The 18468-nt window shown below is 36.8% G+C and overlaps 2 protein-coding genes across 2 annotated transcripts; both read right to left on the reverse strand.

Annotated features, from left to right (window-relative positions):
- Positions 1-166: 166 nt before the first annotated feature.
- LOC107693473 (FACT complex subunit SPT16-like) lies at positions 167-12674 on the reverse strand. The gene is made up of 8 exons (XM_016492882.1): positions 12663-12674; positions 4213-4283; positions 3015-3107; positions 2762-2932; positions 1930-2082; positions 1693-1839; positions 275-426; positions 167-203 (listed from the first exon to the last, which is right to left on the reverse strand). Exons 2-8 carry the CDS (start codon positions 4276-4278, stop codon positions 167-169), a joined length of 819 nt encoding a protein of 272 aa, XP_016348368.1. The 5' UTR covers positions 4279-4283; positions 12663-12674.
- tox4b (TOX high mobility group box family member 4 b) lies at positions 9055-16897 on the reverse strand. Its single transcript, XM_016492741.1, has 5 exons — positions 16873-16897; positions 15069-15350; positions 13552-13632; positions 12118-12645; positions 9055-9177 (listed from the first exon to the last, which is right to left on the reverse strand). Exons 1-5 carry the CDS (start codon positions 16888-16890, stop codon positions 9055-9057), a joined length of 1032 nt encoding a protein of 343 aa, XP_016348227.1. The 5' UTR covers positions 16891-16897.
- Positions 16898-18468: the final 1571 nt, after the last annotated feature.

An 18468-nucleotide genomic window follows, 5' to 3' on the forward strand; every position in this document is an offset into this window, starting at 1 on the left:
AAACCGGCAAAAAAAAAAAAAAAAAAAATCGGCATTATATATCGGCTGCCCTGATTTCTAAATATCAGCCAGAGAAAAACCCATATTGGTCGACCTCTACTCGTGATTTCAAATTATGCTGTGCTTTATGCTTTTGCCCACTGTCATATTCATGTCATTTTCACTGTCAGGTAATCGCGCCGAAGTGCATGTGGTTCTTATCGCTGGGGAGACAGACGCAGAGGTTTAGCGCCGGAGCGTCTCGGTCAGACGAATGAGCTCGCGCGGCTCTCACCTGACCACGCTGAACTTCAGGCTGTAGCTGCCGCCGCTCTGAATGATGGGAGGGTAGCACATCTCCACCGTCGACGGGTCCACGCCGCCCAGAAACTTCCGGTCCTCGATGGCCTTCTCCACCGACTCGGCCAGACGACTGTGCTTGACTTTCTGAGGAACAGACACAGACGTGAGCAGACGGACCACGACCGGAAAACACTAGCCACAGAACAACTCTGGATCTCCACTGCGATAACTAATAACAGGGATATGAAATAAATTATGCATTTCAGATTATGTTACACATTCAACTGCAAAAACAACGGCAAGTTTAAAATGCTTAAAACTTGTTTTATTCAATATTTACACGAGTAACTGGTTTATGTATATATTGAAATCTATAAATGAGGTCGACAGATATCATGTAACAAGTTGTTGTTTTACATTGAACATCAAGCACTTACCGAGGTTATTAGCATTAACTAAACCATAAAAAAAACATGTTACCTGAAATAAACTTTAACTGAAATTTATAAAAAAAAAAAAAAACTTTAAATTGTATGTAGCTACAAAGACAATATTTCTCTTTTTTATTTTAAATTGAGGTCTAAAAAACTGAAACTGAAGTAAAAATGAATAAAAACTATATAGATATTAAAACAAACAATAAATAAATAGCGGCAAGACAACAAAATTACTAAATTATAAACTAAAATTAAAATGAAGACAAAAACAATTCAAAATATCAATAAAAACTACAATAGCATCTCAATGATACTAAAATATTAACTTTTTTTTTATTATCACCCTTTGAAGTTCAATCGCAAACTAGACGTGCGATATACCATTCGGTACATTTTTAAATGATTTAATAAAGAAATTAATAATTTTGTTGGTCAAGCATGCATTAAATTGACAGTAAAGACATTTATAAGGTTACTAAAGATTTCTTTTGTACATAAATGCTGTTCTTTTGAACTTTCTGTTCATCTGTGAATCCTGAAAAATAAAACTTATGACGGTTTCCACAAAAATATTGTTCAGCACAACTGTGTTCAACATTGATAATAATCAGAAATGTTTCTCGAGCAGCAAATCAGCATATTAGAGTGATTTCTGAAGATCATGTGACACTGAAGACTGGAGTAATGATGCTGAAAATACAGCTGCGCATCACAGAAATACATTACAGTTTAACAGATATTCACATATAACACAGATATTTTACATTCTAATAATATTTCACATTTTTATACTGTATTTTTGATCACATAAACGCAGCCTTGAGCAGAATATCAGAAGTTTTAAAATCTTAATGATTCCTAACATCTCTGGCTCCTCAAAGCCGAACTCCTACTTTCCTCCCGTCTGCTATGGCTCTGCGAGAGGACAGGCCTGCGTTATATGAACGATAGAGCGAGCCGTGCGCGAACGAACCTCGTCGGCGTCCACGATCTCCATCACTCGCTCCTTGAAGAACTTGGTGAAGACGTCGCTGGTGACGGCAGCCGCCTTCTTCATGAGCGCCAGCTCTCCGTCCTCCTTCACGGCCATCGTGTAGGCCACCGCCGTGCTGACGTCCACCTGCCAGAGCGCCACAAACACACGGCATCAGCTCATGTACGGCATGCCACGGCTCCGTATGCTCTGCATGTGACCGTCAGTAAAACAGACCCTCTGCAGGCCCTCGGCCGTGATCATGTCGCTCCAGCTCTTCATGTACTCTCCCGGGAACTTGTCCTTCATGAACACGCCGACCGTCTTGCCGTCTCTACTTCCTCGGACGGCTTCCATCATCTTCTCGAAGTTCACCTTGTTGCTCTCGTTCTGTCACACAAACATCAAAAACACGTTTTAAAGTAGCGACGGCCGCTTTTGAAGCACTGCACCGTATCAAAAAGCCGAAGTCACGTGATTTCGGTGAACTTCGGTGTTTCGGTGAACACCTTTAATGAGACATTTGTGTATTTATAAGGATGAATAGTAGTTAATAGTCTCTTAATGGCCCGTTTAGACCAGCTCTCCATAAAACAAACAAAACAAGCCATGCAAATTAACAATAATTATTACAAAAAAACACAAATGTGACCCTGCAGCACAAAAGCAGTCTTAAGTCACTGGGGTATATTTGTAGCAATAGCCAACAATACATTGTATGGGTCAAAATTATACATTTCTCTTTTATGCCAAAAATCATTAGGATATTAAGTAAAGATCATGTTCCATGAAGATATTTTGTAAATTTCCTACCGTAAATATATCAAAACGTAATTTTTGATTAGTAATATTCATTGCTCAGAACTTCATTTGAACAACTTTAAAGATGATTTTCTCAATATTTAGATTTTTTTGCCCCCTCAGATTCCAGATTTTCAAATAGTTGTATCTCAGCCAAATATTGTCCGATCCTAACAAACCATACATCAATGGAAAGCTATTTATTCAGCTTTCAGATGATCAAACATTGACTGGTTTTGTGGTTCAAGGTCACACACAGGCTACAGACCTTTTCCCGGACGAGCAGCGTGATCGCAGGAATCCCGTTTGCGTTCTCGTTGCCTTTCGTGACGGCGACCTGCTTCAGGAACTCCACCTTCTTCTTACTGGCCAGAAAAATGATCCTGGTCTCGCAAAACAGCATGATGGTGTCGGTGAGCTCGTACCCAAACAGCCACGTCTGCGGACGGAGGACATGAGCACATGAACATGCAGCGATCTCTGATGCTACTCATGTTCTCATAAACGGGGTTTTATTGCACCTGAAGGGCTGTAGACTTGGCGTAGACGATCTCCTCATCGACTCCGACAGAAACCACGATGGCGTCCACCTTCCCGAACTCACCTTCTCCTTTCTGCCACGGCACAACAGCGTTACGGTGCACAGCTACATCAGTTACACGTTATGAAGAAACTGGTTTTATCATGTCTACACATGCAAACACTCCTCTAAAGCAGCAATAAACAGTTATATTCGCAACCATACAACAATTGTTACATTTTGCTATAAGCAAAAAACTCTATGCATTATATCAAACATAACTGAGATAGTATTTTTCAACATTATACCATTTAAAATACCATTGTAACTAATTATAAAATATATTAGAATTCCATCATTTTATAATATTGTAGTTATAATTTACACTTAAATATTCTAAAAAAAAAAAAAAAAGTGGTAAAATTGAATTATTTAGGTAATGGAATAATAATAATATAATAAATTACTACAATAAAATCTAAAACAACATTAAATTATTCAACTTAAAAGCTTATATTACATTGTATAATATTAAATCAATTTTATAAAACAATATAAACAAATATTATACATAAAATTACACAAACTGCCTCTTAGTATAAAGATAACATTTATTTAGCAATGAAACAGTGCTGCAGGAATTAAAAAAGTCCTTATATTGCTTCTAAAACATAGTTTGGTTTTATTATTCTTTGTCGTGAACGTTATTAATGATAATAATAGTAGTAATAATAGTCTTTCACACCTGCAGCGTGTCTCGATATGAGCTAGCTCACAGCTAATGCTACATCTGGCTGAACTGCATCCAAACATTTAATAAACATGTACCAAATCATGAGCGAAACGCAGAGGCCGCGGGTTTATCAACACTAACCACAGCCGAGCGGCCATGGCGTCAAAACATTACATGCTAGCCAGCTAGCACACTAGCCGCTGCGCTAGTCGCGCTAACCCACAGAACACGCTCGCAAACTTCGGCGACTCCGTTACAACCGAAATAAATCCCCGTACAGACCCGCGGAGACCTGCGTGTGTTTATATAACAGTTATATGGACATGAGGCCTGAGAGTGTGTGTGAGAGACAGGATTTCCAGCATCATACGGGCGCATAAACACAACAAACGTGAATAATTTCTGTCAGAATATGATTCTTCTGATGATTTGGTGCTGTTTCTGAGCAGCTGAGAGCTCTCCGTACCTTCCAGTTCCCGTAGAGTCGCTTGATGCGGCGGTAAAACGCCTCTTTATCCAGATTCACCGCCATAATATCTCTCTCACACACACACACACTCTCTCTCTCTCTCTCTCTCTCTCTCTCACACACACACACACACACTCTCCGGTGATCTCCTCTCTCTCTCTCTCTCTCTCTCACACACACACACACTCTCCGGTGATCTCCACTGGACAAACTAATAACACTACACGCAAAAAGAACGAAAACACGGAATATAAATGCTATCTCTTTAAAAAGACGCTTCTTCTTCTCTAAAATGTGCTCGTTAAGAGCTGTCGGTCTGTGAAAGCGTTGATGATGTCGTTATAAAACACGCATGATCTTTAGCTCCGCCCCTTTCTGCTCTTTATGCATATATTTAACATTTATTTAAATATATTTATTTGTTTGACGTGATTGTTTTTTATTTAATATTTTTATTAATTTAAATTAATAGTATTCATTTCTTTGTTAGAGGTAATTATTTATTTATTTATGCTGCCATTTTGTGTCTGTTTAGACGTTTATTATTATTATTATGAACTAAACACGTGCTTGTTTCACGAAAGCACAGTATGTTTTAAAAGAACGATGCACTGAAATTAATCTGCGCGCGTTTATTAACTATATATTCGCTATTAAAGGTAACAGCGGCGTTTATTACGGCATTTGTTTTCCTGCGTGTCCCTCCCTCGCAGAAACTCCCGCCCTGATGCTCACGTCATCCGGCTTGGGACCAATGAGATCCCGCCCTGACGGTCACGTCACCGCGTACCGGCACGGTTTTTTCCCGCCATCTAGTGTCATTCGAAAGAGCGCGAACTCCAGCGGAGCACGTGGCTCGCAGCGCGTTGATAGTAATTTTTAAAAAGATAATTTAAGAAACATGTTATGAGCTAAATGATGTTAAAGTGCTAATACACTGCACTGTGACAGCTCACGCTGAAATAATAAGCATATTTTACTTTCGACCATCATTGATTTAAAGCAGGCTTCTTAATTTGTTCGACTCCGAGGCCCCTATATAATGAGATTAATTTACAGAAAAAATGTTGAACGTGATTAATTTTGTGATTTTAGAAGGGTCAATAAATGTATGTCCTTCATTAAAAACAATTAAGTATTGCAGGAACATCAATATTGTGGACATCATGCGTTTTTTGGCATTTTAATTAGATTATTTTAATATATGAATGTCAATAATATAGTAATTTAAATAATTAAAAATGATTAAAATGAATAAAAAAATAAAACATCCCATTAATCCCAAATAAAAACTAAACAGTTTAGTCATTTTTTACTTTTTAATCCAACATATACTACAAAATATAATATTGAATAATTGCATAGATGATAATTACATAAATACATATCATACATATGATACTCAACGAGGACAGACTATCCATCTATCCATCATCTATCTATCTATCCATCCATCCATCCATCATCCATCCATCCATCCATCATCCATCATCCATCCATCAATCCATCCATCCATCCATCAATCTATCCATCCATCCATCATCCATCCACCATCCATCCATCCATCCATCCATCCATCCATCATCCATCAATCCGTCCATCCATCCATCCACCCATCCATCATCCATCCATCCATCCATCATCAATCCATCATCCATCCATCCATCAATCCATCCATCCATCATCTATCCATCCATCATCCATCCATCCATCATCCATCCATCAATCCATCCATCCATCCACCATCCATCAATCCATCTATCCATCCACCATCCATCCATCCATCCATCCATCCATCATCCATCTATCCATCCATCATCCATCCATCCATCCATCCATCCATCCATCATCCATCCATCATTGTAAGGGACTGAAAGGTTGTAATTGAAGAATCATCCTAATAATAAATAAAGCTATTGTAATGACCAGACAAACACGTCACTGTTTTATTTCTTTTCATTTTTTCCATCTTATTGTTTATTCAACTCAAACTCCTCAACACAATAACAGAACTGAGATGATGTTACAACAGTCCAAGAAGTCAAAGAAGTGAAGAAAAATCAACAAAAAAAACACAATATTTCCATGAGCAGTTAAACGTATATAGTCTGTTTCTGTACATTTCCCCAATATAAAATCTCTCTGTTTCTAGTCCACATCCATCCATCCGTCACAGTAAGATCTGAGAATGTAAAAGGTATTAAAACACAAAAACTGACCACAGTAACCTCTGTTATGCCACAAAGGTCACGGGTTCCATTCCCAGGCAACGCATGAACGGATCAAATCTGGAGCTTGAATGCAATGCAGGTCGCTTTGGATAAAAGCGTCTGCCAAATGCATTCATGCAAATTAAATATATTCTACAATTGTTAGCATAATAAAATCACAATAAATATGGCATCTCAAACAGAGCCGTTTTGCTGAATCTGTCTTGATTTTGTGGCCGTTAGTTACCACAGTTCTATTGTAACCGTAACCATGGCAACAACGGAATTTTGTCCATGAACTCTAGTTACCATGGTCATTTTTGCCCTTGTTCAAAATGAAATCAAGCGAGCGCCGAAATCATGATTTTAAAACAGTCTGTGCATTATTAGCTTAAGAATCGTTTAAGTGCACGGTCTTTCTCTCTCTCTCTCACACACACACACACACACACACACACACGTGCTCAACGGCAGAAACACCCTCTATGCAGGTGCAAAAACACAGCCGCTTTAAGCTAAGCAAAGCTGGATTTTGTGTGTTGTTGCATTGTGAAATATTTCAGATTGCAATCTATAACCCAAACACAGGTTTCTGTACCTGCATAAAATGTGTTTCTGCTGTGAACAAACACACCTGGTAAAAATGGCCTCCAGCCGTTCATATACAGTTACAAATCTGTTTAAATATTCATTTTTTCCATCCTAAAAATTTTTTTTTTGCTGCTTTTCTCTCAGTGTGTGCATGTGAAGCAGCATTTAACAGTTCGAGGTCGAGTCTGATGGGTTTTTCTGCTGTTCTTATTCACGCTGAGGGTTCAGTGTCCACACACACACACACACACACACTCATCCGTGTTCATGTGTTTCTATGTGACGGTGGTTGAGTTTTGTCCTCTGATGGCGCACCAGGCCATGAACACGTCCCTGCAGACATCAGACCAAACACAACACAAATGAACACAGGTGCTCATTCAAGATGATATGCAAGAAATAAAACACATATGAGATCATTTCAACGCAAAACTGGGGGGTTGGGGTGCGCTCTAATCTCTTCTGCTGTTGCTTGTGGACAGACTCAGAGGCGTCACCAGACTTTTGCGTAGTTTAGAGTGACAGATCTTACCAGTGTACTTACAGGTCAAAATGTGTAGCTGCTACACAGAATACGTACAGGTTGGTAGGTCTGCTCCTGGCATACAGTGCAACAGAGATTTCAATAGTGCAGTCAGCAGACAGTTAGCTCATGTCAGAATGTGAAGATGCAGTAAGTGTTCTGTGATGGCTGAGTTCAGGGGACAGGGTTGTTTAGCTGTGTGTGTGAGTGAGAGAGAGTGTGTGTGTGTGTGTGTGTGTGTGAGAGAGAGAGAGTGTGTGTGTCTGTGAGAGTGTGTGTGTCTGTGTGTGTGTGTATCAGGTTGTTTGGCAGTGCTGCAGGTGTTCAGTCTCTCTCTCTCTCTCTCTCTCTCTCTGTGTTCCCGCAGGCTGCTGATCTGAGCAAGCCCATAGACAAGAGGATCTACAAGGGAACGCAGCCCACGTGCCACGACTTCAATCACCTGACGGCGACGGCGGAGAGCGTGTCTCTGCTGGTGGGCTTCTCCGCAGGACAGGTGCAGCTCATCGACCCCATCAAGAAGGAGACCAGCAAACTCTTCAATGAAGAAGTGAGTGTCGTAGGGCTCTGTCAAATAGACGTTCTTTAACATTTTCCCCAAATTCAATTTGAATTGTTCCCAGATTCTGTTTCCTGTTTTTATTTTTCTGGATTTCAGTTTTAATGGTTTAATTCAAGTTTAATAATCCAAAAGGATGGCCCTAAGAAAGTAAAAACAAAAAATTCCCAGAAATTTTGTGTTGTCTGTTTTAATTGTTCTGGATTTTGTTTTATGATTTAATGCAAGTTTATTATCCAATGAATTTGATCAGGTCCTTTCAATCTGCAGCACAACAGAAATTGCGTAATATTCCTTAATACAGTTTATTAAAACTATAGTGTATTATTATTACTTTGAGAAGGTACTTTCCACTGCACAATAGGGCTGGGCGATATGGCCAAAAAAATTATCACAATTTTTGTTCATATCAGTCAATATCGATAATTATCACAATAAATGTCACATTTTTATTTCTTTCAAGTTTAAAGCCAGATTTTTGCTCCACAATGAAAGTTGTAGAAACCAGGCTATTACATTTCCTTAAAATCTTAATAGAACAAGTTATTTCTTAGTTCCTGCATGTTCTAATGAGTGATATTGTTTCAAATTACGAAATAGGTTTGTGTTGCCAGATAATAATAATAATAATAATATTACTTTTTTTGTCTCTTAGAAATGCACATTTGATCGTCCTAGTAGCTTGAGTTAGGATGTAGATGTAAATGTATGTTCATTATCAAAATCAGTGACATCTGTAAAATGTTGTTTTTATTATTAACCATTGTGCTTCCACAGTAGCATACAATTTAGATCATGATAAACACAGTTAAAACCACACATATAGCACATCAATACCATGGTAAAAATATAACTGGGTTTTAGGTATTTGTATGAAAAACATTCGTCTAAATACATTTAGTATAAATGCACAAATGCTATAGCTTAATCATTAAAAAATCTGTAATTATATTCCATTACTTTCGGTCCCAGTCTTTGCTCTCTATGGGTGGGTTGTTGCAGCCGGCGCGGACACACACACTGGGAGCGTCTGCAGGAGGAGCATCTGGAGCCGGAGACACATTCAGCTCCACCTCCATCTGACGAGGACACACACACAGTTTGAAGCCATTTCATACAAGTCTCTATTTTTATAAAATAAAACCATCTTTTTATTAAAGGTTTGACTGTTTCAGAACTCAAAACTTTGTCGTTAGTCTAAAAACAGCTTACAGTATATTGAAGGCAGTCTGCCAAAACAGCAGCTTGTGGAATGTGACACTCTATGATGTAATAGTGTGGATAAGCACCGCCTCCGCAGAAGATGATCAACGCCTGCTTCTACAGCACTGCCTGTTTAGCCCCGCCCACAGATTCTACAGCATTCTGTTTAGCCCCACCCACCACACAGTGTAAATAACGAGAGCAGCAAACGTGGATCTGTGCAGAAATTGCGGAGTCGTTTACAAACAAGGCACAATTTGACACAGGATTTTCAAAAATAGTGAAACTGAAAGACTATACGTTGACTATATGTTGTGCTGTGCCGACTATATTGGATCCGACAGTAATGTCGCAACACAAGTGTGAGTAACTGTTTTCATTCGTTTGATATGTATTGAGTTATGCGTTTTTTAACCTAAATCACAGCAGCGAGCATCTGTGAAGGACGTAGACTGTCAAACATACACAGCAGTGGGCGTTTACTTCCGAGTCTACACCTATTCAAACAGAGCGTTCTGACGAGGGGGTTAAAACAGGACAGAAAAAAGCCTATCTTGATGACATTGTAAGTTGACCTTAGTGAACAGTACAAAACATAAAACAAAGGCAGATCATGACCCCTTTAAAATGACCTTTTATATTACATTATGATTCAATTTATTTTTAATGGTTTAGTTTAATTGTTTTCTTTTCAAAATGAATGTTTTAAATTTGTTTTATTTGATCCTTTTTCAAAGTATTAATGATTAAATTTCTTGAAGTGTTCTATTTTGATTGTTTGTATTTCTAAAATTACTTATTTTACTTTTACATTTACTGTATATGATTTAACTGACAGAAAGTGCTTTATTTCGGTCATTTCTATTTTAAAATAATTAATTTGAATGTTACATTTATGATTTAATTTTTAGAAAGTTTTTTTTTTTTTTTTGCTTTTGTTTTACAATTATTTTAATTTTACACTGATTTAATTATTTTTAGAAAGTGTTTATTTTGATCATTTTTATTTTAAATTATATATTTATTTTAACTGTATATATTTTTACTATTCAATTATATGTATAAAGTGTTTATTAATTACCTTTTTAAAGTTACATATTTGAAATTCAATTTATTATTACGGTTTAGTTTGATCATTTTTATTTTTACATTATATATGGCCCTGGAGCACAAAACCAGTCATTAGGGTCAATTTTTCTGAAATTGAGATTTATGCATCATCTGAAAGCTGAATGAATAATCTTTCCATTGATGTATGGTTTGTTAGGATCGGACAATATTTGAAAATCTGGAATCTGAGGGAGCAAAAAAATCTAAATATTGAGAAAATCATCTTTAAAGTTGTTCAAATTAAGTTCTTAGCAATGCATATTACTAATCAGAAATTAAGTTTTGATATATTTACGGTAGGAAATTTACAAAATATCTTCATGGAACATGATCTTTACTTAATATCCTAATGATTTTTGGCATAAAAGAAAAATGTATAATTGCACTTTATGGTGAAGTCAGGGACAGGGTGGCGGAGCAACTGAAGTCAGTGTCGTATTTTGCGACCACAGCTAGTGGTAGCTAGTCAAACCTCGGAACCATACTTGAGCCTGACAGTCCACTTTATTGACAAAGATTGGAATCTTGTCAGCTTATGCCTCCAGACGGTCTACTTTCCGGAGGATCACACGGGCGAAGCAATTGCAGCCGGACTTGCAGATGCGCTCGCCTCCTGGGGACTCAGCGAGGACCGCCAGGTCTGCATCACCACAGATAGCGGGACCAATATCATCAAAGCCGCTGAGCTGAACGGATGGACAAGACTACAATGCTTCGGGCACCGACTGAACTCTGCCATTGGTAAGTTATGCACAGTTAATGTAAATGCTCGCCACAGTATCAACACTGACCGCCACAAATAGATTTTCAAAAAGGCTTTGACTTCGTTAAATAAACATGAGAACTGTACGTTTCACAGTCAAAACGTGGCACGTTTTTTTTTTTTATATGAATGTGTCTGAAGGAAACCGACTGTCTTCAGAAAAGTTTCTATGTCATTTTCATTTAATCTTTCCTATAATGCCTTATAAAGTAGTTCATGACCACTGCGCCTCCTGCTGGCAGAGGATTAATAATTAGTTGACCTAGTGGCATAGTTTTTATTAGGTGATTTCTTTCCCCCTTTTTAAGTGATTTTATAGGCAATTAATTTGGTCTTTAGTCAAGACATACATATTTGTATGAATTATACATACAGCAGTTCTCTCAATTAAATTCAAAGGTGTTTTACTGGCATGGGGAACAGATGTTTACTTTGCCAAATCAGGTGTGAAAAAAATTATGTAAGCAGGAGAATTGTGAATTTTTCCGTAAGAATAATATTAATAATAATAATAATAATATAAATTGTAGTTAAAATATAAATACAAATGATAACTATATATTGCAATCTGCAATATTTTCTCTCTCTCTCTGTCTACAGAGAACGTTAACCAAGACAAACGAGCGGACAGAGCAATTGGGGTCTGTAAAAAGGTGGTGGCTGCCTTCTTCTATTCCTGGAAGAAGAAACGGGACCTTGCAACTGCTCAGGAGGAGTATCACTTGCCAAAGCACAAACTCATCAGTGTTCAAATCATATATTTGATATTTTTATTATTTAATTATATTTACAAAGCGTTAATTTTGATAGTTTTATTTTTAAATGTTATATTTATTTCAATTTAATCTATTATTAGTTTGCATCAACAGTTTCTTCACCAACAAAACAGAAAAACAGAATTTTCGTTCAGAACAGGATCTTCGCACACAGAGTTCGGACTCACCCCTTCTTCAGCGACCTCCTCGGTTGCCGTCGGCGACAGATCCGTTACTATGGCAGTGGGGGGCGGCACCTCGGCGGCTGGCGACACTGCGGTCGTTACGATGATTGGTGCGCTAACGTCGCTCTGCGCGACCGGGACGATCTTGATCTGCAGCGGCGGCGGTGGCGTTGCCGTGGCGATCACGCGCGGTTTGGCCTGCAGAGGGGGCGGAGCCGGGGAATGCAGCATCTGCTGCAGGCGCGGGGGAGGGGGCGTGTTCTGCATCTGCTGGAGCGGCGGGGGTTGCCGCGGAGACTGCAGCTGCTGCTTGGAGATGAGGATCTTGTTGGCGGGGGGCGGGGCCTGCGGTTTGTGCGCGCCGGTGCGCGAGCGCGTGGTCACCTGCGGCAGGTCCAGGATGATGTTGGAGGTGCAGATGTTGGTGATGGTGTTGTTGTCGGGGGCGTGCACCGGGATGCGGGAGGAGCGCGGCGGCGTGACGGGTTCCGGAGGAGACGCCGGAGCGTCTAACACTTCAATAGTCGGCTGCTGCAGAAAATCAACACCACATTAACAAGGGTTCTCTTAAACATACTTTTCAAATAAACACAAGCAGGGCTCCAGACTCCATTTCTTCTGATGGTGCGAAAGACTGTTGCCAGATCTAGTGAGAAGTATTCAAACTCTGCACAGAATTCTGTTATTAACAGATCAGACAGCGCTGATGTAGAAAACCAGAAGCAGTAACGCTAACTATAACCAGCGGCAGAAATACTCGAATGTTATTACATCATTCATTTCAGCGTTTGTACAACCTTTTGAGAGAGAACTTCAAGCATTTTAATGACTTTCAAGCTTTTCACACAACTGTTTCCAGCACTTTAAAGCTCTAAAAATGCTCCAGTTTGAATGTTGTTTTTAATGGGATGACCAACATATACTTTGTGGTAAACAAACACTTATGTAAATTAAAACAATAATATTACATTTTTTTATTATAACCATAAATGGCAGCAGAGGAGCACTTATTGGCTTTTTAGTCATGCATTTTTACATTTTGCTTTGTATTTAGAAATTATAAAATCACTATACAAAGTGATGATTTTACAAAGTAGTGATGATTTTACATAAAGCAAAGAGAGAATACGACAGGAATAAGACACAGCATCAAACTGGATGTGGCACAGTTGGCATTCTCAGCGATGTCAAAATAAAAGTCCCCAGACACATCAGCCAAACAAAAAAAGGCCTATAATCGTGATGTTTTTAATTATCAGCATCAGCCAATTCATGGGCCTGTGCTTTATATCTGTAGGTAGTAAAAGCTGAGCTGTGTTTAGATTTGACTAGTCGAGACGGATGATAACACCAGCTGTAAATGGGCTTGTGAATCCTATATGGCTAAGCAATATTATTGGTAATATTGTTGATTATTACTGGCCGTCTGAAGCTCACCTGCGACAGCTGATTGGCTTTATAAGCTGTCAGGGCTTTCAGATACTCCTTCTTGGCAGCTTCTGTCTTCCTCTTGTACACCTGAGAAGTAAAAACACTTTGATCAGTCAAATGCACTTTAGTCAATGTGTCAAATAAATGTAACAAGACAAACAAATCCAATAATGTTCAAGAGCATTAAAAAAAAAAAGAATTCTCTAGAAAGTACTTAATTTTGTTGGCTTTTATTTTACAATGACTTATTTTAACTTTACATTTTTATTATTTATTTTTATAAAGTGCTTAATTTTGATCATATAATTTATTTACAAATCATTTATTGTAATTATAATATGCATTATGATTATATATTTTAATTTTACAATTTTGTGATTGACTTGTTTTTTAGAAAGTGTTTATTTTGATCATTTTTAGATTACGCATTTATATTAAATTCGCATTTTTATGACTGGATTATTTTCAGAAAGTGTGCGTTTTGATCATTTTCAGGTTTTACATTATATATTTATTTTAAGTTTATTAGCACAAAAAAAAAGGTGCCGTTCGGTTAATTTAACGAAAGGCCTTTTTGAGTCAGCATTAATGAATTATATCTAATGATTTATTATTTGTTTATTGCTATTTTCATGGCAAGATCAATGCATTTTAAACATTTTATAACATTAGTAATGAAAGCAAACAAATGACAACTAACTGACAACAATAACAATTTTTAATTTCATCATACCTAATAATAATTCAATTAATTCTATGCCGATTAAGTAGTTTTACTTCATATGAATGATTATTCTGAACATTTATTTGAATATGTCATACTGCTGTTAGATAATAATAATAACACATTTTATTTATAGAGAGCCTTTCTGACAGTAAAAGAGCTGATAATTCAACTTCATTTCTACGTTTGTCCTGTTGATTTTATTCATTCTTTTGCTTGTCATTTATAAACATACCATTTCTCGCCTTGAGCTGCTTTAAAAGAACAAAGTGTGAGAAAAGAGCAGGAACGAGAAACATATATTTTATAACGTTTATATTATAATACACACATTTTGTATGCGTAGTGATCTGATTTTAGACAAACGTTTTCGAATTATTCAAACAATTACATCATTATTGCTTTGCTTTAAAACACACATTACACTATTAATGAAGTTCATTTTCCCATCCTTCCAGTATACTTTAATTATACATGTTTATTTATGATTATAAAACGGATAGTTCCAGTGCTTGATTCTGATTGGCTGAGCCGCGTTTGAACCTGTTGTAAATGACTCTACAAAGTAACAACAACTACAAAGTGTTGCTCGGCAACTACTTTGTTGCAACCACAACTGTTTCTGAGGAGCTACATTGTTTGGTGGAAGAATACTGTTTTTATTAATATCATTACACTTTATTTGCTCTGTTTTATTTTGTGGAACCTTACTACGTATATGGAATAACCGTTTTATAAAAGCAATAATCCCCGTGAAGCCGTGGTTTACAGTGAATTTATAACCGCTGAGGGCTTGCACCTGTTTCTGCTCCTCTCCCAGACTGTCCCACATGGAGGCCACGATCTTGGACACCTCTCCGAAGGTGGCGCTGGGGTTCTGGCCCTTGATGGCGGCCTGCGTGTCTCTGAAGAAGAGTGCGTACGCAGACACGGGCTTCTGCGGCTCGTTCGGGTCTTTCTTCTTGCCCTTATTCCGCGCGGGAGCAGCAGAGGATGCTGGGAAGGCCAGCTGCTCCGACAGAGACGGCGAGAGGGAGATAACACCCGACAGAGACAGCGGAGAGTCCACCAGAACGCTCTTCTGACCGGACACAGACCACAGATCACTTCATATCCTCGCGTAAAACAATCACCTGTTTACTCAAGACTGTTCTAAAGATACTCGAGAACACGGCCAAAATATCATCTTCTTCCTTTGTATTCTTGTCTTGTCTTGTTTTCTAGTACAAATGTCTGAACATTCTTGAATCAAGATGCGTTTACTTGACAGGTAAAATGACTTTTAAGTCTTGTTTTCTAAAAAAAAAAAAAAAAAGTTGAAAATGTTAGTTTTTGCTAATATAGCAAAAATATCTGCCAATGGGGCAAGAAAAATAATCTGGTTTAGCCTTTGAATTAAGATTACTTTTCTTTTTTGCGGTGAATAATCTGTGTATTTCAAATTAAAACAACAACTAAAACTACAAAATACTGAAGAGCACTTGAGAATTGCATTCATGGGCATTCTTTCAAACTTCTAAGAATGTATCTTTAGAAAGGTATTAAAAATGATTTATTTTCAAAAATCGTATCTTTTTTCTTAACATTGTTCTAAAGACAAAATAATTGGAATTCCTGAAGTTAATTTCATAATTAGCCTCTTAAAGTTTGGATAGCCGCCAATAAGTCTTAAATTGATCTTACAATCGTTAGTTTTAAATCTTAAATTCAAATCAATGTAAATAGCTGCTTCAAGTTAGGAAAGCCTCCAGTGCATCTAAAATCTTACATTTGTTTTAAGAAGAAGAAAAAAAAAAAATTTTTTTAGAACATTCTTGCAAACTTCTTGGAAGGTAAACTACTTTCTTAAATTAAACTTCTTTCTTAAGAAGGTCGTCCCAAATATATTTCTTAAGATTGTTCTTATCTTTATTCTTAAGATAATTCTAAACACAAAATTTAAAGAATAATTTGAATTCTTAAAAAAATAAATTTTCTTAATCATTGTAAATAACCTCTTAAATTTAAAGTTAGTCTCCAATGTGTCTTAAATCTTACATTTTCTTCTTTAAAAAAAAATGTACTCGAGAAAAAAATTACACTTTTAAAAAAATTTTACACTTTACGTTTTTACGATTTTTTTATAATTTACGATTTACGATACAATTATTTTTTACATTTTTTTTACAATGATAAAAAAAAATTTAATTAAAAACTTTAAAAAAATGTACTTGAGAAAAAAAATGTAATTACACTTTTTACAATTTTTTTACAATTTACATTTTTTTTTTACAATTATTAAAAAAAAACATTAATAAAAAACGTTTAAAAAAAAAAGTACTTGAGAACATTTTTATTACACTTACGGACATTTTACTTTTTTTTTTTTTTTTTTTTTTATTAAAAACTTTATTTAAACCTTCTTTAAAAAGCTTTGCCAAAAAACGTTTCCTAAGAATGTTCTAAAGACAAAACCTACGAATAATTAGAATTCCTGAAAAGAACGTTCTATAAAATCCTGATAAAAACATTGAAAGGGAATACATTCTTAGGTCCTGGATTTTGTCCAATCTTGGTAAAGGCGTGTTCTATCAGACAGACAGCAAGTCAATAAGCAGACGCACCCGTCTGAAGTCGTCCATGTCGTCGTCCTGCTGTTTGAACATCAGTGTAATAATAATACAGTAAATCTGCGTTCAGACGGTTTGCTTGTCAAATTATATATTTGTTCCTTTTTGGATCTTGACTAACCAAGATGAACTGTTATTGTATGGAAAAGAGCTGCATGAACATTCAACATGAGTAAACTGTTAAGCTGCACACATATGCAAAGGTCACTCTGCACACAGAGGAGATGCATTCCTTCAATAGCAGCTCAACCCGAGCGTGTGTTGTGTTCCTCACCTCGGACAGCCGCACTTCTGAGGAGGACAGGAAGTGATGAGCCTCGCCGCTGATGGCCAGGTAGCTGTCACTTCCTCCCGGGAACTGAGGACCACACACACAATCAGTTTGATTTAAAGCAGATTATACTTCACTCATACTGCTACAAGTTCATTAAAACTAACCATGCTTTATTACCATTTTTGCTGGTTTTACGAACAACTACTTTTTACCTCAGTATGCTTTCAAGCAGCATATTACATTGAACCAACTCCCTGTAATAATATAAATAATTAGGCAAAAATGGCTTTCAGAATACTGAATGTTCATGTACACTACCGTTCAAAAGTTTGGGATCAGTAAGACTTGTAATGTGTTTAAAGAAGTCTCTTCTGCTCATCAAGGCTGCATTTATTTAATCAAAAATACAGAAAAAAAAAAACAGTAATCTTGCAAAATGTTGTTACAATATAAAATAACAGTTTCTATTTTAATATCCTTTAAACTGTAATGTATTTCTGTGATGCAAAGCTGAATTTCCATCATCATTACTGCAGTATAAAGTGTCACATGATCTTCAGAAATCATTCTAATATGCTGATTTATCAACAGTTGTGCTGCCAAATATTTTTTTTTGGAAACTGCGATACTTTTTTCAGGATTCACAGATGAATAAAAAGTTAAAAAGAACAGCATTTATTCAAAATATAAATCTTTGCTATCGCTTCTTAACAATTTAACACATCCTTGCTGAATAAAAGTTCTAATTTCTTTCAAAAAAAGAAAGAATAAAAATGTACGGACCCCAAACTCTTGAACGGTAGTGTATATATATATATGGCCAAAAATATTGGCACCCTTGGTAAATATGATCAAAGAAGGCTGTGGAAATTAATCTGCATTGTTAATCCTTTAGATCTTTTATTTAAAAAATGCACATTAATCTAACCTTTCATTGGATAATAAGAATTTAAAATGGGGGGGAATATCATTATGACATAAATGTTTTTCTCTAATACACATTGGACACAATTAACGGCACCCTTTTATTCAATGCTGTTTGAAACCTCCATTTGGCATAATAACAGCTCTAAGTTTTCTCCTGTAATGCCTGATGAGGTTAGAGAGCACCTGACAAGAGATCAGAGACAATTCCTTCATCCAGAATCTCTCCAGACCCTTCAGATTCCCAGTTCCTTCTCTTCAGTTCACCACTCATCTTCTATAGTGAAGGACAAATTATTCAATTTCCCGGTCAAACTCCAGATATTAGAAGATTAAACCAAAAAAGTAAACTAGAGATTCCTATTAATGATCTGCTTTTAGACTCCATGCAG

The sequence above is a fragment of the Sinocyclocheilus anshuiensis genome, unplaced genomic scaffold, assembly GCF_001515605.1.
Source record: "Sinocyclocheilus anshuiensis isolate Anshui unplaced genomic scaffold, SAMN03320099.WGS_v1.1 scaffold1050, whole genome shotgun sequence".
In the NCBI taxonomy this organism is placed as follows: Eukaryota; Metazoa; Chordata; class Actinopteri; order Cypriniformes; family Cyprinidae; genus Sinocyclocheilus; species Sinocyclocheilus anshuiensis.